Source organism: Colletotrichum godetiae (assembly GCF_030913485.1).
Source record: "Colletotrichum godetiae strain CBS 193.32 chromosome Unknown BDP55scaffold_10, whole genome shotgun sequence".
Classification (NCBI taxonomy): Eukaryota; Fungi; Ascomycota; class Sordariomycetes; order Glomerellales; family Glomerellaceae; genus Colletotrichum; species Colletotrichum godetiae.
The window spans coordinates 318,198-344,719 of NW_026851258.1; the positions used below are offsets into that span (position 1 = coordinate 318,198).

A 26,522-nucleotide genomic window follows, 5' to 3' on the forward strand; every position below is an offset into this window, starting at 1 on the left:
TTGGTAGTACAAAATCCTCACCACCCGACTCTTCCCGTCGCGGGAGAGTTAACCGCAAATCAGATACCTCTAAGCTGCGTATTATCCTGCTCGTCCATCTTGCGGTACCGCTCCGCCAGCACCTCCTTGACGGTCTTGGTCAACCCGCTCGGCTTCTCGTACCGCTGATGCAGCGCCTTCTGCACCGGCGTCGTCGCGGGCGCCACTGCGCCGTCCGCCTTGACGCTGACTTTGTCCTCGGCCACGCCCACCACCTGCTTGGCCGCCACGAGCACCGCCTCGCCCTGCTGCCGTCCCTTATCCACCACGTCGCCGACGACGGCCTTGACCTCGGCGGCCTTTGCGTCGATGGCCTTCTTGGCCTCGGCGGCTTTGGCGTCGAGAACCTTCTTCGCCTCGGCGGCCCTGAAGCGCGCGGCCTCCTCGGCAGCGAGGCTCTTCTCCCTCGCGCGCTCCCAGGCGCTGCGCGCCTCCTTCTTGATCTCCGCACCTCCTTGCTCCGCGACGGCGCCGCCTCGTGCCGCGGCTTCCTTGGCCAAGGGTACGGCCCTCTTCTCGACAGCCTGCTCCGCCTCGCCAGCCTTTTCGAGGCTCCCGCCCCAGAATCGCGCGGCGCCGCTCTCGAGTCCCTCGCGCACCTCCGCCCAGTCGGTGCGCTGCGCCCAGCGGACGGCGTTCTCGACCTCGCGGTTCCAGCGGTCTTTGGCGGAGGAGAGGAGCGTCTCACGGTCCTGGACGGCCTGTTCGGCGCGAGTTAAGGGCGGGGGGATGCGGATTTGGGGCTCGAGGAGGGAGGAGAGGACGTGGTGTTGGGTGCGGAGGGTGTGGGATTGGGTTTCGCGGTTGCGTTGGTGGGCGAGGACTGTGAGGTAGGCTACGCCTAGGGTTACGGTTACACCGCCGGTCTGTTTGATGGGACGTGGTTGTTAGCTATCCGATGTGCCAATTGCGTATTCAACTTCTCTGTCACTGGGAGCGGGCGTGAATCAGAGCCAGAGAGGAAGAGGGAGTGTAGCGTACGAATCCAGTGGTGAAGCCCATGATGGCTATTGATCCAGTCCAAATGCGACGGGGCGCAATTGAAGACCGAAATTTGATATTATAGTTCCTCTCCGTAGATTGTGTTTCGGTCTCAAGGTTTCATGATGCAATTGGAGCAAAGACGGGTCGTGGAAAGTCGAATCGAATTGGGGGTTCGCCTCACTTGTCACTGAATTGACCTCCGAGAAGCGGGACGGGATAGCTTCGGTGCGGAATGACGTTAATTAATCGGGTTTGCGAGCGAGCGAGCGACTTTCAGCCTCCCCGGGTGGATTTCGGCGACGAGCAGGGGTCAAGGTACCTTTTCTTACCTTCACCACCGTGCAGTTGCAAGTCCCCGCATAATTATCCCGCTAAGCCAACCAGAGGCTCCATAGCACCCTGCGCCAAAAATTTGGGAGCCCGGGACTCAGACGAACAGCCAGCGGGTTGCAGCGACTCCAAAGGCTATCAGTACGGCTTTTTTTGACGATCCAATTCGATTCGATATCCTCACTGCTCCGAAGTCTACCTACCGACCTGTTCACCACGCAGAGCAGTTAGCCCCAACCACAGGCCCCAAGACGAGGACCGAACGAAACGGGTTGCTCCCGCCCATCTCTCTCCCTCTCTCGATTGAGACGACTTCGACACATTCACAGCAGCCATGGCGGGAGGTCTCACCAAGTACAGGCATCTCAGCCGTAACTCGTCGGCGCGACAGGCCCTCCTCCGCGGTCTCGTCACCTCCCTCGTTGCTCACGAGCACATCCATACCACGTTCGCAAAGGCCAAGGAGGCCCAGCGCCTCGCTGAGAAGCTCATCACCTACGCGAAGCGCGACAACGAGGAGACGAGGCGGAAAGCTCAGGCGATTCTATACGTGAGTTCGGACGCTCCCCGTGGCAAGCAGTAGCTTCTTTGATATCGAAGCAGCTACTAGTCCACCCAGAGGCAGAGACGAGAGACTAGGAGAAAATGAAAAGGAAGTACTGATGAAGGACATCTACTAGACACCCCACGACCTCCTCCCCAAGCTCTTCGGCGAGCTCCGCACACGCTACTCGGAGCGCCCGGGAGGCTACACGCGCGTGCTGCGCACCGAGCCCCGGAGCACCTACGACCAGGCGCCCTCTGCGATCCTCGAGCTCGTCGACGGGCCCCGCGACGTGCGCTTCATGATGACGGCCAAGGCCGTCGCCAACGACAAGGACAACGGCCACCGCAGCACCGACCTGACCAAAAAGAACGTCGCCAAGGTGACAAGGTACCGCCAGGACGGCAAGACGGCGTTCGACGAAATGGTGGCCAGCTTCAGACTGCTCAGGGCCCGGTCGGACGAGAAGGCGGCAAGGAAGGAGGAGTTGTTGGAGGGGTCCAAGGTCAAGGCCAAGGCCCCCAAGAAGGCGTAAGCCGAGGCCTTTTGCCTTGGTAGTTGATGCTTGAGGTCGCTCGCAGGAGAGGGGGTGAGGAGACTGCCACAAGCAGAGAGGACGATGTGGTGTGGGAAAAAAATGTGTAACTCATAAGAATGGTGTATTATCAAGAAGGGAAATACCTGGCCAGTCTATAGATTACTGTCGTGTAGGGTATACATGTATACTACGGAAGCTCCAAAAAAGGACAACTTTTTAACGTCTGCCATAACATGGCAACAAAAACACATCTATCTTGCCTCCTTTTCCATTTTTCTTACACAAAATCAAAGGTATCGCCCTTCTCCTGGATCATCTTACCCACGCGCTGCGTGCCAACCACACGCTCCAGCTTCATGACATCGTACTTTGAGAACATGACGCGCACGGTACCCTGTCCGGGCTCCAGCCTCATGTCCTGCTCGCTGCGCGCGAGGTATTCGCCCGCAATCTCGCGGTAAAAGATTGGGTTGTCCGGCAGGCTGTACATGATGACGCGCTGGACGCCGCGGATCTGCGTGCGCCGGAAGTGGTGCGCTCGCTCCGTGTACAGGAGCACCTTGTGCCGGCCGTTCAAAAAGTGGGAGCGGGCGCGCGAGGCCTCGGGGACGTCGGCGTACTCGGAAATCGTGCCAAAAGAGAGGGCGGCGACGGCCGGGTTGGCGGAGAAGTAGTTGCGCACGCGGACGAAGTCGAGGTATGAGGGGATGAAGATGAGGGTGCCCGAGGTCTCTCTCGCGCGCTTGATGAGGGAGGGGAGGATGGCCGAGACAAAGTAGTCGAAGCGCGCGTCCGGCTCCTTTTCGAGAGAGCGGCACTCGAAGCGGGAAAAAGTCTGGCGCGCCTTGAGGCCGAGCTGCGTGAGGACGCCCGGGTGGTCGGCTTGAAATCGGACCTTGCCGGCCCAGTTGTGGCACTGCGTGCGGAAGAGCTCGGTGAGCTCGGGCGTGTTGAAGCCGGAGAGGACAATGGTCTGGCGGAAGTACTTTGCCTGGTCGTCGAGATACCAGCTGCGCACGCGGCCAAAGTCGCAGCCGTGGGCGTCCTTTGGCTGTAGGTTCATGTGCTCGAAAATGTACTCGACGTGCTCCCAGTTCTGCATGAGCTGGGCGTCGGCCTGGTCCGCGATGACCATCTCGATGGAGCTGAGGAAGTCGTAGTCCATCTTCTTCTTGTCCTCGTCGGAGCCGATAGCCATGCGCAGGCCCAGGGGACTGGCGAGGAGGATGTCCGAGTTGTAGAATTGCGAAAAGTACTTGACCGTCTTGCGCGTGAACTTCATGCCGATCCGGAACATGTCGTCGTCGTTGCCCTCAAAGAGTTCGCGGAAGTCAGAGGGCTTGTCATCTCCGAATTTGGCGTCCTCGTCGGTGTACGCATCGTCGAAGCGCTTCCTATTTTCCCGCTGGTCAGGCGCGCAGATATCCTCGATTGTGTTTACAATCTTCAGGCAGGACTGTCTTGTTGGCAGCAGGAATAGGATCTTGGGACGCGTGAAGCCCTGGTCTCTGAGCTCGAGATCGGCATTCTCTTCTCTTGAGAGTTTGTAGTTGTTCTTGATAACTCTGTCTCGAGTTCTGTTTGTATGTGAGCATTTGAGCATTTCGGAGGCAAACAATGAGAAGTATCCTTACTTGAAGACGTGGTTGACGGCATGTAGGCACACAAGCTGCCGTAAGCCGTCAGAGTTTTGGGTGTTTCGGTTGTCGTACAACACATCGTTGTAGTTGAATATCGTCGGGGCAATGGCTCGTTGCAGCGTGTCGAGCGAGCTCATCTTTTTCGAGGCCGTCTCCCGCAACTTTTGCTTGAGCTTAAGGCTGACCAAGCCAGAAATCGGCGAGGGGATCGTCAGGGTGTCTGATCCCTCTACTTGAGGGTATGTCACCACAGCTTTCGAAACCTTGGACATTGTCCGCTTAAAAGCCCATTCGTTATTTTGAATCGCCTTGACTCTCTTCGCCGTTACACGTTCGTCAGGAGTAGTGAAGTGGCTGTCGAACGGATCTGTGACATCGACATCGTCTTCGTCGTCGCTCTGCTCCGCTTCCTCCTCCAGGTCAGCCGTTGGGTCTTCAGCCTCTTCGACCCTGTCGACGTCCTTGTCTTCTTGCTCCTCTTCGGGCTCGTCGCCATCAGATCCAGAATCGGATCCAGGCTCCTCAGACTCAGACTCGGACTCGGACTCAGACTCAGCCTTGGCGGTGGTTTCTGGCTTGCCACTTTCGAGCTTCCGTCTTTTAGCACTTGGCTCTGAAGACTCCTTGAATCCTTGAAGAAGCGCCATATAAGGCCGCGTGTTCTGGGGCTGCTCATCTTCTTCCTCCTCATCATCAGACATGGAGACATCAGAGTCCTCCTCCACTTCAGAGTCTCCCTCTTCCTGAGATTCATCATCTGAAGACCTGACGATGTTAGATCTTCACAAATCTTCACACAATTTTCGCAAAGGTCAAACGTACTCTTTTTCTTCCAGGCGCGCAGTGTCGAACCTTCTGCCTCCTCTTCCTCTGCCCCTGCCTCTTGCGCCTCCTCTGCCTCTTGCACCTCCTCTACCACCTCCCCTGCCACCACCACGGGCACCGCCTCTGCTTCCTCCCCGGAAGCCGGCCCGACCTCTACCTCTTGGACCCATTATATCTTACTTTGATTACTGATGAATCTGACTAAGACCTAACAGCAAGAAATGAGTTTCAAAAGGACAAGGTGAAAAAAAGAATGTTCACCGAAGCAAAAACTCACTCACTTTGTCGCCCGAAAAAAAGTTGTAAGTCGGCGATATCAGCCTTGCAGAAAATCCCACACTAGTCACCAGCCACAGCGGGGCATATTCCGCCACAAAGACCGTTATCGTGTCTTATCTTAGCGCGCACAACCCAGTAGGGGCCAACCACAAATCGCAAAATCGGCAAACTGCCCACTAGGAGAAAGCGAAAGAGTTCGACGATTTTTTGAAGCGACCTATCGCGAAAAAACGCTCCGACCAAAGGCCCCAAACCCACTCTTCATTTTTTGGCCCGCGCATCACCACCAACCCGAATCCCGCCCTCCACCTCCCCTCCTCTTCTCGATATCTCCTCCTCAACCGCAGGTCTCCCCCCTCGAAAAGAACCTCGCCGACCGAGATCCAACCTGCCCAGCATGGCTGTCGCCGAAACTGAGAAGTTCCTCCACCTCTCGCGGCCCATCGCGCCGGCCACGATTGGCATCCCAGGCAACATTGCCCCGCTCACCGTCAACATCCAACCCCAGGTACGACACCTCTTGCTACGCTGCAGGACCTGATATCATTACCCGAGACATGTCATGGACCTTTACAAAGCTATGACATGTATACACACATCCATCATCAATACAGCCTCTGCTCCCGCGGGGGATCACCAACTACTCGTTGCTAACCCCACCTCCTTTCCTCCCAGGCCATCCTCTCCATTCTCGACCATGCCGTGCGAAGAGACATCCGCGATACGCAATCAACCCGCGTTATCGGCGCCCTCGTTGGTGTCCGCTCCGAAGATGGCACCGAGGTCGAAGTGCGCTCCTGCTTCGCCATTCCCCACACCGAGAACGAGGACCAGGTCGAGGTGGACGTCGACTACCAGAAGAACATGCTCGCCCTCACCCTCAAGGCCAACCCGCGCGAGTCCCTGTTGGGCTGGTACACCACCACCCACGAGCTCAACTCCTTCTCCGCCCTGATCCAGAACTTCTTCGCCTCCCCCGAGACCGGCACCTTCCCCCACCCCGCCGTCCACCTCACCATCAGCACCGACCCGACCTCCGACATCGAGGCTCGGTGCTACATCTCCGCCCCCGTCGCCGTCAACGCCGAGCGCGCCGCCGAGAGCTGCCTGTTCATCCAGGTGCCCCACAAGCTCATGTACGGCGACGCCGAGCGCAGCGCCCTCGAGGCCATCTCCATGGCCAAGGACACCGAGGACCGCACCGCCCCCGTCGTCTCCGACATTGAAGGACTTGCCCGCTCCATCGAGTCCGGCGCCAACCTCATCGAGCGCGTCAGCGACTGGGTCAACGGCATCCTCGACGAGGACGAGGAGCCCAACCAGGCCCTCGGCCAGTACCTCATGAACGCCCTCTCCCTCGCCCCCAAGGTCGACCCTGAGCAGATTGAGCACGACTTCAACAACCACATCCAGGACGTCCTCATGGTCTCCTACCTGGCCAACACCATCCGCACCCAGATTGACCTGTCGCAACGGCTGGCTGTTGCCAACCTCACCGGCGGCGAGAAGGACGGCGAGGGTAAGACGACCGAGGGCGGCGAGAAGGGCGAGCAGCAGCGGGGTGGCCAGCGTGGCGGCAAGCGCGGTGGACGCGGCGGCGGTCGTGGCGGTGGCGGCCAGAGGGGAGAGCCCAGGGAGCCCCGCGAGCCCCGCGAGCCGAGGGAACCTACCGAGTAAAAGGAAAAGGGGCAAGCTAATTTGTTTTGAAAGAGGAAAAAAAGAGTAAATTCCCCTACACATGCAAAGTTCATGTTGAAGAGAGAATTACACAAGCGCCCACCCCAAAAATCTGACCCCTCCGAAAAAGGGGAACAAGAGGTCGAGAGGTTGAAAGAGACCAGGACAAGCTTGATGCTGGGGATTTTCTGCCGCAAGGTTAGCAAGCATGGCATCATGAGAAACCCACACTTGATAAAACCATCATGGCGTTATGGCAGTGGCAGAATTAGACGGCCTAGGGTAGAATGCGCTAGGCAGTTGCAATGATGATTATTCACGCTTTCATGCAAATATCCAAGACACATGAGACATTGGTCCAGGGGTGCTGCTGTGCTGTTATGCTGCGTAAAACTTCAAAAAAAGGTTTGAGTGATAATTAAGGTGCGTAAGTGTTCTAGCATGCAATAGCCTACATGATCTGATGCCATCCTATCCCTCCCGTGTGAACGCCAGTATGCTGTACCTGTAAAACCCCTGTACGCCGTTCATTCTGCCATGGACCGTCCAACAACATCAAGCGCGTACCTAAATACCCATGTTTGGCTTTTGCGGCAAAGTAGCAGGGTTGCCGTAGTGCGGCAGGTGGCTGAACGTCTGTCCGGCCGGACCCTGAGGGATGACGGGTTTGTTGGGAATATGGGGGGAAGGGTTTTGAGGGATGTGTTGCGAGGGTTGTTGGGGGATATGATGGACCGGTGGTTGAGGCATGGGATTCAAGTGATGAGGGTGTTGAGGCGGTGGCGGGTGGTAGGAAGGAATCGAGTTGTTCGACCCTTGCCTCGCCATGGCATAACCGTAAGGTGCTGGTGGGCCTTGCTGTTGGTAACCGGCGTATGCCAGATGAGGTGAGCCAATTTGGGGGCTACCATGGTGAGATCCAGGAGCACTGAACGGCGGCTGTGGCGGCTGCATCGGAGCCATGCCACTCCCAGGGACGAACGACTGCGTCTTGGGGTTGAAGGCGTGGCGATTGTAGCTGCCGGGAATGGGATGCTGGCTCTTTGGGTCATTCGGGTTGATGTGGGCCGGCAACTGCCCATACATGTACGGAACAGTGCTTTGACTGGGCGGCGCCGACATGCCCCGAGGCGTGTAAGCGGTGGCACTGGCGGCCGAAGGCGGAGTCATCGGCATCGGTGCCGGTGCCGGTCCGAACCCTGGTTGAGGTTGCCAACCTTGTTGTGGAGGAGTAGGACCGGAACCACCGTAGCTCCTAGCATTCGGAGGGGCTTGGAACTGGGCCTGGTTTGCAGGAGGCGGATACTATTTTCAATCAGCCTTACGAAACCGAGGACGGAAAACTTGACTTACCGGTGTCATGTTAGGATAAGCCGCATTGTAGGCCGTGTTAGGCATCATAGGAGCAAATGTTTGCGTCGGTGTAGTGTTGTAAGGGGCTGCGGGTATCTGATTGGGATAGGGCTGCTGGACTGGCGCACCATACTGGTTAGACACAGGAACATACTGAGGTTGCGGCATCCAAGTCTGTTGCTGCGGGCCCCAGTATGGTGTGTAGTTGTGTCTCGAGTCGAAGCTGTCTGAATCATCCCGTCTCTGCTTCCCAGTCTTACCCCGTTTGCTGACACCAGGCTTCTCCCTCGCAGATACGGAGCTGGCACGTGAAACACCATTTTCAACCTCGTTATCTTGGAACACAGTCAGTGGCGGTCCGAAGGAAGGGTTGAGAACCACACATACCAGGCGTGGATTCGCCAGTCTTCTCAGAGTTGCCGAATATCCTCTCTCGGGCCTTATTGTACGCCTCTTCACGCTGCTCTCTTGACAATCTGAACAGGTCAGCAAGTTGCAATCATTCGAAAAAGGAAGGGTGACATACTTCTGATTTGCCGCAGCAGACTTATCCTTAGAGTCACTGCCGGTCTCGGACGTGGCTTTGGATGGAGAAGCGCTATTACTCCCAAATTCTCCATCCTCCCCACGTCGCATGATCTTCCGCGGCAGGACCGCTGGGGGAGGAGGCGTCTCGGCATTGGTTTCCGGAGCAGCGATACTAGCAAGCGACTCAGGCACTCTGGCATAAGGGGTTCTGAAGATTCGGACAGATCCCACACGAGCTTCATATTGATGCGTCATACGGTAGTAGTCAGCCAGCTTATGTGTGAGCATCCGACAAAAGGAGTTTGAAGGCGGGAAGTCCATGTATGGGTCTCTGATATCGTTGTTAATGACTCAACGTACCCTGATTCATTCTGTAGGGTACTCACTTGGAATTCTGAACAAACTTAATCAGTTCGGCCTCCAGCCGCAACAGGAACAGCCGATCCTTCGGGGAAGCCATAGCCTCCAACAGTTTTTCATCCGGTGCCTGTCCGTAGATGGTATTCAAAAGATTGGCAGAATCTGGGAGGTTGGCGGACAGGGCGTTGGGGATGGGCATCTGTGGTTGATCTGACGAAGCACTCTGGGGTGTGATCATGCCTTGGCTTAAGGAGCCAGAGATGGGTTGAGCGAGACGGCGGTCTGGCATATCGCCAAGCTGAATGATGCCTCTCGCACGCGCCGCAATATCGGAGCCCATTCTGGAGTTTGGTAGATTTGGCCCCCGGAATGAGAAGGAATCGTCATCCTCGGCTGCGGCGGCTTTGACGCTGGCGCTGTCATCCGGCCGCAGGGATTCCTTCTCGTCCAGCGCAAAGGTCGTTCCCGATGTGATGCTTTTTCCGTCCAGACTTGGAGGCTTGGTACCGAACTCCGAGCTGGAGTCAGCTCTCTGGGAATCGTCCGATCCATCCTTGGTTATCGATTTTGATCGCTCAGCAAACGAAGAGCCCGTTCCATTCACAACAAGGCTCGGAGTCGGTTGCCCAATGTTTAAATCCTTCAATCCATCCAACACGGCACCGGTCGCATCGGGCTTCTTGGGTAGGGTGGGTTCGCGCTTGGCGACAGTCGGCGCAGATTTCGTGGAGTTCATGATCGCGGGTTGGCGAGTATCAACTCCTGCTGAAGTGGTAGACGCGGGTATAGAGGCAACACCGGGAGGGGAAGCTTGGCTGGGACGGTCTTGAGCTGGCGCAGCAACTGGTCTGACGGTAGTGACGGGTTGGGAATCTTTTGATGCCGATGCAGCGACCTGGAATAGCGCAGAGATTGTCAGCATTCATTACTAGGCAACTACTGACTGAGCTTTGAGAACGAGGGGTAGCTCAGGAGCAAATCGCACCTTTGCGAAAGACGGCTTAGGAATGTCAGACGACAACTGGGCTGTAGCCATAGCCGGAGTAGAGGATCGGAGGATGGCTCAACTTCAGCCGTGGGTAGTAAGATGGAAATGAAAGTCGTCCGCTGAAGTAGCTTCGCGCAGGTAGAATGGTAGGCGCGCGACGAGACGAAATAGAAGTCCAGGTCGAAAAATAATTAAAGACGAGGTCCGAAAGCAAGAAACAAACTGGATCAAGGCGAGCCTGCAGAGGAATAAATACCGTGGATCATCGTCGGGACAAGCTCGTCATCGTAGCTGTTGTATTCCTGAATGTTGGATGAATGATGGGCCCAGTTCCTCGTTGCAGGGGAGAAATGGGAGTTGTCCGTTGCGTGTTGCGTCGAGTATATGTGCGCCTGAGTGGCTGTCCGTTAGTCGTTGTGGGAAAGGTTTGGTTGCAGGAAGCTGGAAGATAGACGCGCAGCGGGTGAGACGAGGCGACGTGAAATTTTGGCGGCCTGCGAGGCGGATAGTCCGTCACGGGCTTGGGGGAGAGGGGTGTGGTGTGGGTGGTGTGGTGCAGACGATGGTTTAAGGTAGTGGGAGGGAAATGGCAGAGCTGTGGTGTGGGTTTTTGGGATTGCGCTGCAAAGGGAAAAAGAGAATGGGGAAACTGGAGAACGGAGCCAACGACTTGACTTCTCAGCTTTTGGCTCACTCACCCTCGGTATCTTGTAGTGCGAGATCACTCACTCACTCACGTACTCGCTCACTTGCCCAGTCCAATAGGTACTGATATCCGTAGTCTGATGACAACCTTATGTCTCAATCTCTCACTTGTGTTGCGTGAGGCCCTCGCTCTCTTTCTCTCTTTCTGTCTCTTCCTCTCTCAGTTGCTATCTCCGATCGCAGAGACGTGGTGGAGAAGCGGGAAGCTTCAATGCTGGCAACGCCGAATCGAGCGGACAACGGTCTCAAGTCGGTAAAAAGTGGTGTCAGACGGCTGCCATCCCCTCCGCAACGTCTTGTGGGACGTCAAGCTGAAGAGTCGGGTGGTGATTGGGATACGGGAATTCTGATGAGCATCAAGCAGGTAGGTCTCGGGCCTGGGTAAGGTAGGGCAGATTGGCTGGCAAGAGACAAAACGACAATAGGCTGTGCCGAGAGTGGCTTGGTGCCGGCAGATTCCTCTCGGAAACCTTAGGTTTGTGGCTGGTGCAGGTTTTCCGATCAATCCCTCCACTTTACATAAGCGTCCGACTGAATCAAACCTCATCTTTCTGTCACTGTAGCAAACCACGTTCGGCAGACCCAGTTACAACTGTAATACAGCTGACAGCGGCAGAACACGACAACATCTGTCGTTAATAATGAAAATACCAGTGTTGCACCGGAGTCTCGAATTCTAACCGAGAAAACGGAAGAAAATCTCATCTGCTTGATCTTACCGTACCGGACCACGAATCGCCATCCAGACTTACAACAGTGCGATTCCGACAAGAGCCCCATTGAGGACGCCAGCGTAACGTCAGCCTGAATACTATTCGGTGATCTCCTCGTTCACGCATCCGGCTTATCCAATGCACCCCTATAGAGGTCGTGGCGGACCTCGCCAATCCACCCCAGCAAACGTCCAATGTCAAAAGTGTCTCAAAAGAGATAAGTCTACAAGCAAGCGATACATTACAAACATGAAGCTGACTCTCACAGAACGTCACTACTCGTATGAGTGCAAAGAGTCGGCTACGGCCCGACCATATGTGTCTCGGCCGTCCCGAACTCAACAGCTCCGCAACCCGAAGCTGGTGCCCAAACTGACAAACGATACGCCAGATGACGCGCAAAGAAAGTCAGTAGCCCATCTCCGTTTGTATGTTATGTACATTATAGCTAATCCGTGGTGTAGGAAAGGAATTGCTGATGAGGAGCTCGCGAAGAAGGAAGCCGAGAGAGCGAGAAAGAGGGAGCTAGACGAGAGAGACGACGAACTCATCAGGCAAACAGAGACCAAACGCAGACGATCCGAGTCTGTTGACTCCGTTTCCACCATCTCAACGAACCGCTCCGCCTCGCCCCCGCCTAGGCGGCGCTCACCCTCTCCCGCCCCTGCTCCGCGGAGACAGAGATCATTCAGCCCAGAGAGTAACGATGGTCGCTCTGTCTCAAGAAGGTCAGCAGCAAGCATACGAACTCAGTCTCCGCCTCGACGCCGCCAAAGATCTCTTTCTCGGGACAGTCGTTCACCCGTTGGAACTCATGAGCAAAACTATCGTCAGAGAGATGCGGACCATGCTAGACCTACCGCCAGGGGTCAGGCGCGCTACTCGCCCGATTCCAGGGATTCATCAATCTCAGGACGTGGCATGGAGGCTGCTGGCAGCAGACGATCGTTGTCAAGGTCCCCCGATCGGCGTGTTGCGATGCCACAGAGCGGCCCAAGTCGACGTGCTGGCAGGAATGACGGATATCGAGATGAGCCTCAGCCTGGACAGGCTCGAGGTGGTGGGAACGAAAGGCAAAGTCGTGGATCTGAGCGACAGCCAGAGCGAGAGCGCAGTCTCAGTCCATTTTCCAAGAGACTGGCGTTGACACAGTCCCTGAATAGGTAGCTATTGGGTATCAATTATCTGTAGGCCAAAGGGAGTTCATGCCTGCTCCGCAACCGTATAATACAAGGGTGTTCCACTTCTCGCGCCGGGGTTTGCTGCTTTAGACAGCCAGATCTTCATCCTCTTCAGCTGCCTTCTCTCGTCTCTCGTCCTCTTCTTCCCTCTCGCGCACACGCACTCCTTCCACTAATGCGATACCATCAATTCCGGCTGCGTCGCCCTCCCTGCTACCCGCTTCGACCTGCTTGGCTTGTGTGGCCGCCTTCTGAGCACCTGTGATGCGCTCCCTCACCAGCTTCGCAATGGCATTGTCCGTCCGAACGTTGAGGATCTCCAGCTTCTTCTCTAAGTCTCTCTTCAGATCCCAATTCGGCTTTTTCGGCTGAAGCTTGAAAAGATCGATTCCCTTGTCGTCCTGCGCTTCTTCGGCCGCTTTTTGCTTTACATCCGCCTCAATGTCTGCCGCAAGCTCTTCGAGCGTAGGGTTTTCTAGGTCTTGGGTCGGCGGTGCCTCGAAGCCAAGCTTCGGACCGCGCGTTTCTGGGTCGTAGTTGCGCCCGGAAAGGTGCAATTTTGTGACGTCTGGCTCTGTTGGGGGCGAAGCTGCGCGTTCTGACTCTGGCGCGACAATCTCGTCCGCTGGCTGTTTTCTCTTGAGGTTCTTGAGCTTTGCGAGGCGCGCTTTGCGCTCGTCTGTTACCGCGCTTAGGGTGGCTTGGCTCGACATAATGCTAGAATGGGTGGAAGTTTCAATGGGATGACCGGTCTTGCGGTAGGATGATCGCGGGTTCTTCGAATTAGGATGTAGGTGAGGTTATAACTTTTGGTGAGCGCGTTGATCGAGAGTTTGATGGTTGAAAGTTCAAGTTCGGCTTGTAGTGGGGCTAGAAGTCGGCGAGGCATTGGTACCACGGCGGAATGCTTCCACGGAATGCGCTAGCGGATGCACGGTCTTCCATCCTTCAAAATCGCATTTAGCTCGCCAGGGGTCTAGGGGAAGCTCCCGTCTGTCGCCAAAGAAAAAATCCCAGGTCAACGACTGCAGCCGCGACAGACCGATACCTTTACTCCCAATGCTCCAGGACAGTTAACGAACATTACGGTTGCGCCGTTATCGCTCGAATGCCAGAGAGGCTATCCATACCCGTAACGATCGGATACTCTGGCCTGGTTTCTGCCAACGCCCAAACACTTTACCTGCGATGTCGCACTCCTTAGTATGCCGACAATGCCCACCACTCATCCGACAGCGCAGCAGCCTCGCAGCGAATAGCTTTATCCAGACCTCCTTACATGCTCGAAATAATACTACCTTCGCTATAGAAACCTCCACAGAACGGCCGTTTCGAATTCGCAAAATAAAAAGATTAGTCACGCCGGGGTCAGGAAATGCGCCAACGCCCATCGGAGCACCAATAAAGGCTGAAGCAAGCCGGAGGCAAACAGATTTCACGTCCAAAAACGTTGATACATGGTCGCCTAAAAATGGACGAGAGAGGAAGAAGAAGTACGAGTTCACATCTGGAAACGCCGATACATGGATTTCTGAGCTCGTGAAGGAGAGGAAGAGGAGATACCTGGAATATGGGTATCTACGCCATCGCATGACCAAGAAGGAGTTGAAAGACTTTGAGAACTGGAAAAACGACTGCAAGAGGCTTTACGGATTTGCATCTTTCGGAGAAGACTACAAAGTCCCAAAAGTTCTCAGCTGGATCCAGGACCGGCAAGCCGTTGAACACGCGATCGAGCAATGGACGACTTGGACTGAGGAGCAGAAGAAGACAAAGTGGCGAAAGCTCATGTTCTCTGCTTTGTGGTCTTGCCCTGATCGAGCTGCGGCCATCCTCGAAATCACCACCCGCGATATAAAACCGCCAGGTTACGCCATCAGTGACGCTATTCACTTCATCGCAAAATGGCAAAGTCAACTATCCAGGTATGAATACGTTGAGCAGAGAAGACATCTTTGCAATGTGGCTGTGGCAGTCTTCGAGCGCTTTCCTGCGGGCTATATACCTCTGAGGCAAAACACCATCTTCATGATGACGCATGAAGTAGAACTGCCCCTTTTAATTTCCCTATACGATTGTTGGAGGGAAAAGGATGTCCAATTCCACAGCAATACTCTCCAAAACATGGCCAGACGACTTGCAGTCAGCCCTTCGCATAAGAAATTGGCTCTACAGTTGGCCATCGAGTCTATCCCAGATCAAGGTGTTGATCTCGACTCAGGGCTGTGGGCATCTTTGTGTACCTCCATCTTGAGTCTCAAACGTGGCCAAATCAATGTCGAGGACGGCTTTTCAGCTGCGGACGCATTCGTCACTCTGTTAGAGCATGGATTTGCTCCCAACATGGTTCACTATACGGCAGTGATCAGATCGCTGTGCCTGACAGATCAAAACGACGTTGCAGGGGAGGTCTTCCAGGTTATGCAACGGCACAACTTTGAACCAGACATCATCATGTGGTCTACTCTGCTAGACGGAGGCAAGAGGGCTCTTTCACCGTCGAGCATCGAATCTGCCGTCATGGGAGCTGTCGAGAACAACGAGATTGATGTGCCCTTCTTGAATGACCTCCTGATGTGCCTACTTCACTTCTGCAAGTGGACGCCCGGCATCATGCCGGCTTTTGGGCCAATGCTACACTTTTACTCAAAGGTGTTCCATTTGGCACCATTGCAGGCACTTCTCCCCGTGGACTTGTCGATGTACCTCGAGGGCCAAGAAGGCTTGCAGATGCCAGCGGACTGGGAGTTGGCCCGCCAACTATTTCCCACACTCGACAGGGCCATGTCCGCCGTCCATGAGAAGATGGAACCGACGAGCTCAACCCTGAGCATCATGTTCCTCGCCTATGTGAGGAGCATGTCGCAGCCCATCAACCTCATTTCGCTATACGCGTACCTCAGACAGGAGATTTTGAAGGGCAGCCACGGGGCCACTAAGCTGGTCCAGGAAAAGGGGACCTTCATGTACGACGTCCTTATCAAGGCGCTCTGCAAGCACCCAGGCATGCTCCGTGCTGCTTTGGATATCGTCGGTGACATGCTCAAGTACACGCTTGAAGAGCGGAGCAAATCAGTGGAGGCGGCAAAGCAATCCTCGAAGGGGAGGAGGGAGATCCAGAAGACCGAGGCCAAGGAGACTAGCGAGGTCAAGGAGACCGCGGAAAGCGAGGCCAAGGAGAGCGAGGTTCAGGGCAACGAAGTCAAGGAGACCAAGATCGAAATTGCTCCGGCGCCACTGCACCCCGCCCCGAGCGTCTTCACCTGGAGCATCCTCCTGCACGGCTTCAGCCAGGAGAAGGGCTCCGGCGACCGGATCCTCGCCCAGATGCGCCAGCACGGCGTCGAGCCGAACCTGGTGACCTGGAACACCCTGATCGCCGGCTACGCTCGGGCCCAGGACGTCAACAAGACGGTGCTGTCTCTCCAGCGCCTAGAGGCTTCGGGCCACGAGGCGGACGACTTTACGCTGCGGGCTTTCTCGCGGTTGGTCAACAGGGAGGCCGCTCTGAGGAAGATGGAGAACGCCCTCTCGCGGAGGGCAACGCTGGATGAGATGAAGAAGCTTCAGGAGCAGAGGATGGGGGAGCTGCCGCTTGGTCGGTCCTGAAGTGCAGGGGAGGCTTAGTGTCCTGTAGTCGGGTAATTTGAAGGGCTTAGGAGCTGACGAGACGTTGAATTATTCTGAATGGCAATATACCCACTCTTCTTATCTCTATCTCAGATGACGAGCACTATTCGACTGCTTTGGTTTGACTGTGACTCTATGTATGCTACCAGATTCTTTTATCTATTTTCCGAGCTTCGCATACGGGGATAGTCCAATCCTTGGATATATCCAAGTGGTGTTCCCAGTCACGCAGCCGAGAGTTGCTTCAAAGGGAAAAGGCCGCTTCAGTACACTTGGGTTCAAATAGAAGCCGGCACGGACTGTATGAAGCCGCCAGCAATCATGAAAGTCGGTTTGATTGACTTCGCGCCATCAATCTTTGTACACTGACAACACGACTTGGAGTTGCCTTCACAACTCAATCTTCTTGACAACGGAGAACGTGGCTTCATCCTACGTGTGATGCTGTATAGCGAGGTGAGTGCTGGGCAACACCTGGCAGTAAGCGGGGTTGGAGCTGGAAAAACAAAACACCAATAGCGAGGGAAAGTATCATGCGCCCTTGACGGTATGAAATCAGCAAAAGGGGCATTTTCTATTTCATATTGAATCGCGCAATATCCATCTCCTATCTCGACAACGAACACCATGTTTACTAGGCAATTTGCCTCGTGTGGGAGAGATCCATGGGGGATTATTGTATCTGTCTACCCCCTCTGCACTATGAGCTTCAATTAATTTATATAGACGTCTTGTGCGGACAAGTGCATTGCTTTGCACTGGAATGATTTACACCCTGGAAATACCAGCCTCATATTCCATCCCATCCGATCACTGTGTGCTCCTATTACATCCTTGGGCTATCGCCATCAGAGCACCAGACTAAGTGTTCGATCTAGTGTATTGCAGACATTCATAGCTTGTTCACTAGAGCGTCGGACCACCCTCACCGGCAATCGGACGAGACGACCCTTGTACTTTGCTAATCTTCTCGAAGCGGGCCTGTTTGAAACCCTTCGTGAAGCGGAGGCGTGCTGTCGTTTATAACATAGTTTCTTGCCAATTCGAATACCTGACACGAAGCTCAACTGCTTTGCTTTGAGCAGTGGCTCACGTGCGGCAGGACTTGCCATACATCCTAGGGCACGTACGCGGCGCGCTCAGCTTCGAAGGGAAGCTTTCTCTTCGGAACAAGCTGATAACTGGTCAAGGACTAGCTCTGTCACAAGACTGAAAAGACATCGCGGCATGCCAGGCATTAGGATGTACAACACTAACACTTCACCGTGCAAATTTCAAGCAGGAATCCTGACATTCGACGTATGCTTCATTGACCGAGCCTCGCTTTCGTAGCTACAATTGGTGTGTATATCATTACAAATCCGTTGCCCAGCCCCTGGCCGCAGTGGCCTGGCGCAATGAGCAATTTGGGAGCCCCCCCCGCCCTCTTGACGAGGCTATAACAAGCACTGAGCATGGGCTTTCAACCCTTCTCTGCTCTGACGGAACGCTGCAAGAACGCCCCAACCCCCTATTTCGTTTTCCTTATGTGAGCTTCTGCTTGATGAAGAATGACCGCAGGTGAGACAGTTGCCAGGTGCAAGTAACAGCGAGAACAGTGAGCTGAATAAGCATCCATCTGATGACACGGGCGTTGGTAGATTCGGACTGGTCTCTGAACTCGGCTTCGCGTTCCTAGTTTATCTCCGTTAGCATCGCATGGTACCTTGATACGCCATTGGCGCCATCGCGCCACCTCTCCCATTCCAAAATGGGGAAGGAGAACTTCATTCTGGGCTCTGATGGTGGAAGACTTACACGCTGGAAGACTTGCTCTCTGCGGATATCCTGCAGACGAGCGTTGAGGTCCTTGACGCGGGTCGCAATATCCTCGAGCTTGCTCTTGTCGGAGCTCTCGATTTCGGTGCTCTCACCAATGGCGAGGTCGAGTGTCAGGCGGATACCACCGTTGTGGGAGTGAAGCGAGAGCCAGCCGGCGCGGCCAGAAGTGGAGGACGGGGTGAAGCAGAGCATGTGGTCGCCGGCGTCGGCAGCCGTGAAGGTGAAACGGCCTGATGCCTGGCCACGCTGGGAAACTACACGGTGATCGTTGTCGAAGGTTTCCTATGCGGTGTAATAGTTAGCATGGATGTCTCGTTGCCATCGTGGACAGGGCAGTGGGAGTGTCCCAAGTGCCCATAGCTACGTGGTAGCTCCAAAGGGGGGCCATGCGAGACCAAGGGGGTTGACTTACATCAACAGAGATGTAGATGCTGAGACCATCGTGCTTGGCCCACTGATTGATCCGGTCATCCCACTCCTCGGCAGTGTAGTGGCCAACAACGAGCGTGTCCTTGGGGAGCTCCTCGAAGAAGCACTTGGGCGAGGTGCCGTCAATGTAGAAGTACAGCGCCTGGGCGACTGCACTCAGCGAGAGCAATGGGAGAAATGGTCTCATATTGTCGATGACGGAAGTTGACTTCTAAAGATGGATTTTAGGGCGAGCCGCGGGTATATCGGGGCAGGGTCGACTCGAATTCGTGGTGCTCGTCGTCTGTCGGCTGTCGGCTGTCGAGGGGGTTGAATTGGAGATGCTTCGTTTCTTCAAGTCGACAGCGCCAGGTCAGCCAGTTCGCTCGGGTACCCACATTAAAGTCCCAGGGTGCGCGGGAGCAACTTGCAAAGCTGCCACGTTCGAAAAATTGGTGGTGGAACAGGGGTGGCATTGGCCACTACTTGGGACCTTTGGGGGGATGAAGTGGATCACGTGCGGTTCCCAAACGACAGACTGCGCGCCTGCCAATGCGACTTTCGCGTCCAAAGAAATGTAGTTCTCTTTGGATTCGAGATTTCGGAGATATTGAAGAGCAGAAACAAGTTTGATCATCCGCCTTTCTTTCTCGGAAACCACACAATAAAACCACGAAGACCACTTTAATCAACGATTTCGCCTTAACATACCTCCATGATTCCCGTTTCCTTGATGCATGTACGAAACCCAGCGATAAATTGATGCCATCGAGCGGACTAGTGGCAATCGTCAATCGAAAAATAAAATCCGCCCTTCCGACCGGTCGCGCATCATCACAGCCACTTTCCTGCCGCCCTCCCTACCTGCCGCAACAATGACGTCCTCCGACGTGCGAGACGTCCTCAACCTCCCCGACAGCCACGCAGGCCCCCGACCGGCGAAGAAACAAAAGACATCAGGCCCGCGCCCGAATCTCAAGGGTCTTGCCCGTGAGGTCCAGAATCTGGGCGGCGACAACCCGATCGCCATCGTCCCCGAAGTATCGATATTCAAGAAGCGGCGATTCGCGAGCAGGAAGCCGGCGACAAAATGGGAACTCAAGCCCTTCACAAACTCGGCACGGGGCGACAGCGGCGCATTAGTGCTGAAGCACTGGAAACGCAAGACACCAACGGCTACGGAAAATGGGCAACAAGGTGGCGATGCCGACATGAAGGACGCGGAAGGAGAACAGGCGGCGGTTAAACCCGAGAACTCCATGTTTGCGAAATTCAACGTGGAGGTGGATGTGCCACAGTACAGCGAAGACCAGTATCGAACGAACCTGCAGAACGACGACTGGAGCAAGGAGGAGACGGATTACCTGCTAGGTCTGGTGAAGGACTTTGACCTGCGGTGGCCGATCATATGGGACCGATACGACTACTTACCAGAGGCGATCAACGGAGAGGCGTCGGCAGACGGGGACGAGAGTAAGGCTATCATCCCCGTGCCGAAGCCAAGGACGATGGAGGACCTTAAAGCGCGCTACTACGACGTCGCGGCAAAGATGATGGCGGTCCAGAAGCCCGTTCAGTACATGACACAGCCCGAGTACACCCTCCACGAGCTCATGGCCAACTTCAACGCCAACCAGGAGAAGCAGCGCAAGGACTTTGCCAACAACGCGCTTACAAGGAGCAAGGAGGAAGCCAAGGAGGAGGAATCACTACTGCTGGAGATCAAGCGCATCCTCGCACGCAGTGACCGTTTCAACGAGGAGCGTCGGGAGCTGTACAACCGCCTGGACTACCCACACACTGACCAAGACATCAGCGCATTCAAGTCCAGCGCCGGCCTACAAACTCTACTGCAGAACCTGATGAATGCCGACAAGTCCAAGAAGCGGAAGTCGCTCATGGCAGCAGACGGCGTCAGCCCCTCCGCGCCTGCGGGTCAACAGCCCGCGGCAGCAGCGGCGGCGGCAACGGCCGCGTCATCAGACAACAAGGACCGCCGCGAGAGCATCGCTGCCGCGGCGGCCGCTACGCCAGTGGAGAAGACACACAAGGAACCTCCCAGCAGCGTCGCGCAGACGCCGACGGCGCCGACCGGCGGAAAGAAGGGTCAGCAGGAACGCCGCAAGCTCTCCGATGCCGACATGCACGTCTACGGTGTCACACACCACGACCGCCTGTCCAGCGGACCGACATTCCGCTACGAGAAGATCAACAAGCTCTTCACACACAAGTCGAACCAGCAGCAGCTGCGTATCATGAACACGCTCAACGAGCTCGACATCCCGCCAAGGCTGGTCATGCCGACGGCACCGGTAACAGCCCAATACGAGCTCCTGCTCGGCGCCGTCAACAGTCTGCTCGACGCTAGAAAGGTCACGGACAAGATTGACGCCGAGATCAAGCTCGAGCTCGCCAAGAAGGCGGAGCGCGAGAAGGCGAACCAGCCGGAAGCGGACCCCGCTGCCGAGAAGAAGGAGGGCGAAGGCCAGGGCCAGTCTACGGATGAGAAGAAGGACAAGGCTGCTGCAGGGGGCGAGGGCGAGGGCGAGACAAACGCCGAACCCTCTGCAGCCGCTGAGCCCGCCAAGGCTGAACAACCCAAGACTAACGGGGATGCCGCCGGTAAAGAGACAACTCCAGCTGCGGAAGCAGATAAGGCAACCGCTGCTGCGCCGGCCGCGACGGAGGAGGGCAAAGAGGATGCGGAGAAGGAAAAGTCGGCGCGGCCGGGGAGTAGTGGGGCAACACATAAACGGAGCGCGAGCGTCATGAGCGCCGGGGGCGAGGAGAAGAATGCCAAGAGGCAGAAGAAGTGAAGCAAGTGAAGGCGATGTACCATCAAAGTACTGTCAGACAATCAGGTACTTTGAGTACTTTGCCTCCTCGCTACGCGCCGTGACGAGATGGATGAAGTGTCTTACGATATGTATAATCACACAAAGATGAGATTGAAGTTTGAACCTCGAGAAGTCATCTCCGCGCGTGACCAACCACCCTCTTCCCCTCCCCTCCCCTCCCCTCCCCTCCCCTTCCTCTTGGACCGGGGGAAGGGAAAAGGAAATGCGAGCGCGAAATATCGGTGTGAGGATATTGGTCAAAGGACCGCGGCATGTTTTGGGACCAAAACTTGGGAGTGTGGATAGGGACGGGACGGGAAGGTCTTCAGTGTTCATTGGGTATCGGGCAGAGCGAAGTGGACAAGCCGCTGCCGCCGCCTCTCTTTCTCTGGGGTTGTTTAGCAAGATGTACAAAGGCTTCAAACAAGGAAAAATGAGAAATAGGACTGCTGCTGCTTTGCCCGACGTCGCCAGGCAAGGTATCTTTGCTTCACGTGGGCAATGTGACCGGGGCTACGTCTGGATGATCTGCCCATGTCTAGATGATGTGTGTGCCCTTGTCTTTTGTGGGATGAAGTAGCAATGGAAAAGGAGGGATGGGACATGAAACAGAAAACCGCCGATAGGTAAGGTAGGTATGCAGAGGTGCCAGAAGACTGGCGGTGGGCAAATATCGAAATGCTGCGTCTCGAGGTGACCTTGTCGGTTTCGCCCCGCGCTTACAAGTGTGTGTATAGATATCGTGTAAGTGTCTTCTTACAACGATATCATGCCAGGGGTGGGGAGTACAGGGAGGCATATTTGACAACTCAAAATGGAGAAATAGAACAACTCTCTCTGCAGTTCGCTTCTTTCACAATTATAATTGCGGCGAGGAAGAGGTGGTTGCGAGAGATAAGGGACGCTTCGGTGTAGGGGAACCCATGAAGTTCAACGCGGGACGTGACGTCTCATTAAGCAAGATGCAGCTCATCGGCGGCTGCAGGTGAGGCAATCTTAATATAGCAACGGCAGCTAAAAATATCGACGTGGAGAGCGGTTACGATTGGGGAGGTGACTGATTATGGCATGCCGCTTGCCTCGGAGTCGGGTCTTGTAGTTTGCTAGGAGGGGGAGGGGGGGAGAACGAATATGACCGCACGAGGCTGCCAGGGCCCTTTAGATCTCCGGACCCGCCTTTGACGAGACTAGCCAGTCCAAGATGCAGATGATGTTGGTGAAGGTCTTCGTGCCACGATCGTGCTTCTACTGATTTCAGGGTCCTACTTTTTGCTGTGGCCATGGAGGGGGGGGTGTGTGAGTGAAAGGCGTCAAGGTCAAGCCGCGGCCGCGCAAGGGACCTAGTTGGCAATCTCGAGATCTTGCCTGCAGGGAGAAGAGTTTCATACGTATGGAGAGGGAGGTGAGATGAGGTTAAAAGCAGGAGGCGTCGACGTCGGCGTGACGCCTGGGAACAACAGGTTCGGCTCTATGTCTGGCCTCGGGTATCCTGGGCGCCGGTTCGTCGTGACGCTGTCGTCATGCTCGACGGCGCGGGATGTCTGGTCGCTTGCGTACCTTGCAGGGTCAGGAAGCTAGAGTCCTAGACATGTAGCTGCTCGCCCGGCGCGTACGTCGCACGGCGCGGGTACAGGGAGTAGATTGTACTCAGGTCTTTGGGGAAAGGGAGATCTGCAAGCCGCTTGGCCAAAGGTCCCAGGGCCAGGATTGGAACATGCTGTTGGGTCCGGTAGTTATTAATAGAGACCCAGGCGGCTCGAAAGTGTAGAATATCGTGAGTTTGGGAAGATTGGCTTGCCATGTTGTGAAGGAGAATGTTTCTAGAAGAAGGGTAGTCAGCAACGTGGAGTTTGACGTCGTCGTTTACGAGGAGAATGAGGGAGCGCTTATGAGTGGGCGCTTAGTTGGAGGCGAGCGACCCCATTCGCTGCAAGCCAAGCTGGCGTAAGGGTTTGTGTGATGGAGCTGCGATGTTGTGCATGGCGGAGATCTTGACACTTCTAAGATTAGAAACACGTCGGTTCTTTGATTAAAAGAGTTGTCTCTTCGATAACAATGGGTTTAAAGACTGACGTCTGAAAAGTCTTGGCCGAAAGAAATGAGGACCGAGGTGGTGAGGTTGAGAGGTGGTTGACGGGAAGTCGATACCATGTCCATGCTGACCATCTAAGTGGGCCACGTGCCTAGGTACGGATAGGTAGTAGGCAAGTGACGGGATACAGATGCTCGAAAGTTGAAACCGAACAAGCGCGCTTTTGTAAGGTATCCACCAGAATGGTATAGTTAATTGATTATTTCCTAAGGAAAGGCTGCAACGAACAATGACATTGAAGCTTAAGGTACTTTGCGGTGAAAGAGATTGGATCGACGATACGACCAGACAGGCACACAGGGCACTCCTTCCCTGCGCTTGTCAAGTTGAAGAAGCCGTGGTCTGCACCAAAGTACTGATGACTAATGAAGTACTATCCTCAAGTAAAGTGCTTTCCAGGTGGACACAGCGTATGGGTCGCGGGCCGGACAGTCAATCTGTGGAGTTACCTTCCACTGGGTGCGAGAGTCCTCCTTCCCACCTCACCTAAAGGAAACCATGGATTCTGTCCGGAGGAAAAGGAGCCCAAGGCAACCCGAGATCAAATGGAACGCGGCAGAATAAGGCACCCAAGGTACCTAGGAAACTGAGCGGGTGCTTTAAGCTCTTGCCCAGGTAGGTACCTTAGGTACAGTGTCCTAGGTAACTGCCTCGACAGTTCGGATACCTCCTGCCGCTTTTACCCGTTCTCCAGTTGGGCAAGTGGACAGTTGGGCAGGTACCTTCCATTGGTCCTTCCGCTGAGTTGTCAACTGGGCAGTTCCTCTGACATGGAAGGCCCCTTCCCCCTGTCAGCGCGCTTGAATCTCTAAGTGGGCTCGGTAGCCCCCAAACTGCGGATGTCCCGTCGCCCGCAAAGAACCAACAACTGCAGATCCAGTCCCAATGTCCCATCCATGGACCATGGCTCTCTCACCAACGTCAAGGGTTTTTCTAGACGGTGCTGAATCGTTTCTGTGCGACTCTCCACTCTGTCCTGTCGGATTGTTTGTTAGATTTTGGTCTCCCGATACACCGAGGCTCTCTCGCGCTCTCTAACGAGTCACCTTGGACGATTCCCATTCCCTTTCAGCAAATGCACGGCGCCACATTGGGCTGCCTTCGCCAATGAGACGCATTTCCAAACTTCGTTTCGGGGGCTTTGGACCAACCACGGGCTCAGGATCTCCAGAGAAATGTGCTCGGCGGCCTGCCTGACACTTCCACAAACTCCGGGGTGTGCCATTCGCATCCCTCAACCGTGTGCTACATAGTAGATTCGAACGCCATTCGTTGTTAGTCGTCAGTCGTCAGTGGCCAGGAATAGCAACATCGTGCAGGACATTGGATGGGACGAGACATCTCTTGCGGACGACCACTACCTAAACAAGAATCCAACACAATCTCATCCGGACGCCTAGTTGTTTCCAGCTCTCGCCTTCTCCGAGCCGGCCTCGAATCTTTGTCCATACAGTCCCCCTCATTTTCTCATACCGCAGTCAATCTTACTCTAGCCACCTTGCTATTGACCTAGGCGGTATGCATCACCGTCACATCCAACACACTCGACCGTCGTCAACACCAGATTGTACCTCGTCTGGCCAACTGTCCACCACTATGGCACTCTGTCCCGGCTCCCGCCATGCCTCGACGAGTATGTACACCTGCGTAGGTATGCTGCCGTGCGGCGTGCCCCTTTACCCCTGCCTCTGCTTACCCTACCTTAATGTCACAGTTTATCTCACCTCCACAATCCCTGATCAGTTGGTGACGGCACAATGCTACAGACGACGGACCAGGGGTTTAATTCTCAACTGCAAAAGAATACCTGAGTCCCTGACTTCTCTCATTCTCGAATCCCGTCGCCCCGCTTTTGTTTGCTCTACCAAGGTTCCCTCTTGGCCTCGCCGCTCTCGCAGCTCCCTGCAACCTCGGTCCTCGAATTTGCTCCATTTCAACTCTTGATCCTGCGCCTTTCATCCCCGCTCGCCCAAAGTCGCCCCTGCCTACTACGTTGGAGACCAAGATATGCCGCATTTGCCATGACACTCGACGCGTCGGCCATGTCATTTCATTATGGATCTGGCGAGACGGCCTCCTAACACGAATGACAACTCGGCTGGCGGCCCAGAGGTTCTGCGCTGTTTGCTACTGTTGCCTTTCTTCCGTGCTCCACATCGCGGTGGTCATTCCGCATTTGTCTGATCTTTCGATGCAACAGTGGACACTGTCACACAGATGAACAACGGTCAACCAGACACGATCCCGGAGTGGAAACCCCCATACGGCAAACACATTGCACCACTGTGCCGATGCTCTCAAACGCCTTCCATTTCGCCCCTCGCGCTTCTCGCTCCGGCCGGCCCCACGAGACGACATTCCCGCAATCTCTGACTAGGCTTTCTTCATTACCGAGCGACCAGGCAAAGGCTCACGAGCTCCACCAAGGCCAAGTTCGCACGCATACGGCTACAACTATTGTCTGTAGACTTGACTTAGAAACACTTTGCGCTGTCGCGTCGATAGACGCAAGCAATATGAGCTGTGGCTTTTCTAAAGGAACTTGGGGTATACCCCGAGGCCAGCGTCTACAGCCAAGCACTTGAGTCGGGCGATATCTTTGGGTGTCTGGTCAAAGGTACAACGACTAAGCAAGAACACAACTCCGTCTGCAAAGTCAAGTTTGGGAAGCCAACCATCTGCAAGCCGTCCGCCTTTCTTACTTGATGTCTTCCTGAATCTGACGGGCAAAGATATATTATGCCTTACCTTTGATATGCGCAATAGACAGTGAAGGAGGTGTACGCTTGTGCGTCTGTGTGTGACAAGATGTCAGCACTTGTGCAGCGAAATCGTGATAGCCGCATGGGTCTCCGGCCAATGCAGCACGCATCACATTAACTCTGATCTAAGCAGGATGTGAAGGAATCCATCGCCTGCGAGTCAAATTCTACGCGGTATCGCAAAGAGCCCATGACATCTCACCTCGAGCAACAGCATCTCATGGAACGAAACCGACGGGCCAGCGTAGTCCCGGTTGCTAATATTGGACTGCCGAAGATTGGGCAAGT

General features: G+C 55.1%; 10 protein-coding genes across 10 annotated transcripts; 5 read left to right on the plus strand and 5 right to left on the minus strand.

Moving 5' to 3' along the window:
* Window positions 1-59: 59 nt before the first annotated feature.
* BDP55DRAFT_726152 (uncharacterized protein) lies at window positions 60-1,041 on the minus strand (the record flags this gene model as incomplete). Its single annotated transcript, XM_060579104.1, has 2 exons — window positions 60-905; window positions 1,021-1,041. The coding sequence occupies 2 exons, from the start codon at window positions 1,039-1,041 to the stop codon at window positions 60-62; spliced, it is 867 nt and encodes a 288-aa protein (XP_060432464.1).
* A 323-nt stretch (window positions 1,042-1,364) lies between these two features.
* On the plus strand, window positions 1,365-2,572 carry BDP55DRAFT_29758 (ribosomal protein L17). The gene is made up of 2 exons (XM_060566600.1): window positions 1,365-1,903; window positions 2,034-2,572. The coding sequence occupies exons 1-2, from the start codon at window positions 1,688-1,690 to the stop codon at window positions 2,430-2,432; spliced, it is 615 nt and encodes a 204-aa protein (XP_060432465.1). The 5' UTR covers window positions 1,365-1,687; the 3' UTR covers window positions 2,433-2,572.
* A 140-nt stretch (window positions 2,573-2,712) lies between these two features.
* BDP55DRAFT_726154 (U3 small nucleolar RNA-associated protein 25) lies at window positions 2,713-4,776 on the minus strand (the record flags this gene model as incomplete). The annotated part of the gene is made up of 2 exons (XM_060579105.1): window positions 2,713-4,012; window positions 4,070-4,776. The coding sequence occupies 2 exons, from the start codon at window positions 4,774-4,776 to the stop codon at window positions 2,713-2,715; spliced, it is 2,007 nt and encodes a 668-aa protein (XP_060432466.1).
* Window positions 4,777-5,330: 554 nt separating this feature from the next.
* Window positions 5,331-7,224, plus strand: BDP55DRAFT_29774 (Mov34/MPN/PAD-1 family protein). The gene is made up of 3 exons (XM_060566603.1): window positions 5,331-5,687; window positions 5,855-6,698; window positions 6,890-7,224. The coding sequence occupies exons 1-3, from the start codon at window positions 5,577-5,579 to the stop codon at window positions 6,970-6,972; spliced, it is 1,038 nt and encodes a 345-aa protein (XP_060432467.1). The 5' UTR covers window positions 5,331-5,576; the 3' UTR covers window positions 6,973-7,224.
* Window positions 7,225-7,423: 199 nt separating this feature from the next.
* Window positions 7,424-10,133, minus strand: BDP55DRAFT_692021 (R3H domain-containing protein; the record flags this gene model as incomplete). Its single annotated transcript, XM_060577059.1, has 6 exons — window positions 7,424-8,161; window positions 8,210-8,544; window positions 8,597-8,685; window positions 8,736-9,068; window positions 9,124-9,992; window positions 10,083-10,133. 6 exons carry the CDS (start codon window positions 10,131-10,133, stop codon window positions 7,424-7,426), a joined length of 2,415 nt encoding a protein of 804 aa, XP_060432468.1.
* A 1,061-nt stretch (window positions 10,134-11,194) lies between these two features.
* Window positions 11,195-12,321, plus strand: BDP55DRAFT_766210 (uncharacterized protein; the record flags this gene model as incomplete). Its single annotated transcript, XM_060580959.1, has 3 exons — window positions 11,195-11,910; window positions 11,968-12,203; window positions 12,257-12,321. Exons 1-3 carry the CDS (start codon window positions 11,642-11,644, stop codon window positions 12,319-12,321), a joined length of 570 nt encoding a protein of 189 aa, XP_060432469.1. The 5' UTR covers window positions 11,195-11,641.
* A 242-nt stretch (window positions 12,322-12,563) lies between these two features.
* On the minus strand, window positions 12,564-13,581 carry BDP55DRAFT_655160 (cwf18 pre-mRNA splicing factor). The gene has a single exon (XM_060574297.1). It carries the CDS (start codon window positions 13,395-13,397, stop codon window positions 12,771-12,773), a length of 627 nt encoding a protein of 208 aa, XP_060432470.1. The 5' UTR covers window positions 13,398-13,581; the 3' UTR covers window positions 12,564-12,770.
* Window positions 13,578-16,415, plus strand: BDP55DRAFT_655161 (uncharacterized protein). Its single transcript, XM_060574298.1, has one exon. The coding sequence runs from the start codon at window positions 13,873-13,875 to the stop codon at window positions 16,291-16,293; it is 2,421 nt and encodes an 806-aa protein (XP_060432471.1). The 5' UTR covers window positions 13,578-13,872; the 3' UTR covers window positions 16,294-16,415.
* Window positions 16,416-17,586: 1,171 nt separating this feature from the next.
* Window positions 17,587-18,988, minus strand: BDP55DRAFT_655163 (emp24/gp25L/p24 family/GOLD). Its single transcript, XM_060574299.1, has 3 exons — window positions 18,548-18,988; window positions 18,112-18,417; window positions 17,587-17,988 (listed from the first exon to the last, which is right to left on the minus strand). Exons 1-3 carry the CDS (start codon window positions 18,749-18,751, stop codon window positions 17,839-17,841), a joined length of 660 nt encoding a protein of 219 aa, XP_060432472.1. The 5' UTR covers window positions 18,752-18,988; the 3' UTR covers window positions 17,587-17,838.
* A 113-nt stretch (window positions 18,989-19,101) lies between these two features.
* Window positions 19,102-21,563, plus strand: BDP55DRAFT_655165 (SWR1-complex protein 4). Its single transcript, XM_060574300.1, has one exon. It carries the CDS (start codon window positions 19,419-19,421, stop codon window positions 21,357-21,359), a length of 1,941 nt encoding a protein of 646 aa, XP_060432473.1. The 5' UTR covers window positions 19,102-19,418; the 3' UTR covers window positions 21,360-21,563.
* The last annotated feature ends 4,959 nt before the right edge of the window (window positions 21,564-26,522 follow it).

Bases quoted from the DNA above. Each gene is read 5' to 3' on its own strand.
- BDP55DRAFT_29758 (XM_060566600.1), top strand. From the start codon at position 1,688: ATGGCGGGAGGTCTCACCAAGTACAGGCATCTCAGCCGTAACTCGTCG. The intron at 1,904-2,033 runs GTGAGTTCGGAC...GACATCTACTAG, and splicing joins AAGCTCAGGCGATTCTATAC to ACACCCCACGACCTCCTCCC.
- BDP55DRAFT_655163 (XM_060574299.1), bottom strand. From the start codon at position 18,751: ATGAGACCATTTCTCCCATTGCTCTCGCTGAGTGCAGTCGCCCAGGCG. The intron at 18,418-18,547 runs GTAAGTCAACCC...TACACCGCATAG, and splicing joins GCATCTACATCTCTGTTGAT to GAAACCTTCGACAACGATCA. The intron at 17,989-18,111 runs GTAAGTCTTCCA...GAGATAAACTAG, and splicing joins GAGAGCAAGTCTTCCAGCGT to GAACGCGAAGCCGAGTTCAG.
- BDP55DRAFT_655165 (XM_060574300.1), top strand. From the start codon at position 19,419: ATGACGTCCTCCGACGTGCGAGACGTCCTCAACCTCCCCGACAGCCAC.
- BDP55DRAFT_29774 (XM_060566603.1), top strand. From the start codon at position 5,577: ATGGCTGTCGCCGAAACTGAGAAGTTCCTCCACCTCTCGCGGCCCATC. The intron at 5,688-5,854 runs GTACGACACCTC...CTTTCCTCCCAG, and splicing joins CCGTCAACATCCAACCCCAG to GCCATCCTCTCCATTCTCGA. The intron at 6,699-6,889 runs GTAAGACGACCG...TTGTTTTGAAAG, and splicing joins CGGCGAGAAGGACGGCGAGG to AGGAAAAAAAGAGTAAATTC.
- BDP55DRAFT_655160 (XM_060574297.1), bottom strand. From the start codon at position 13,397: ATGTCGAGCCAAGCCACCCTAAGCGCGGTAACAGACGAGCGCAAAGCG.
- BDP55DRAFT_655161 (XM_060574298.1), top strand. From the start codon at position 13,873: ATGTCGCACTCCTTAGTATGCCGACAATGCCCACCACTCATCCGACAG.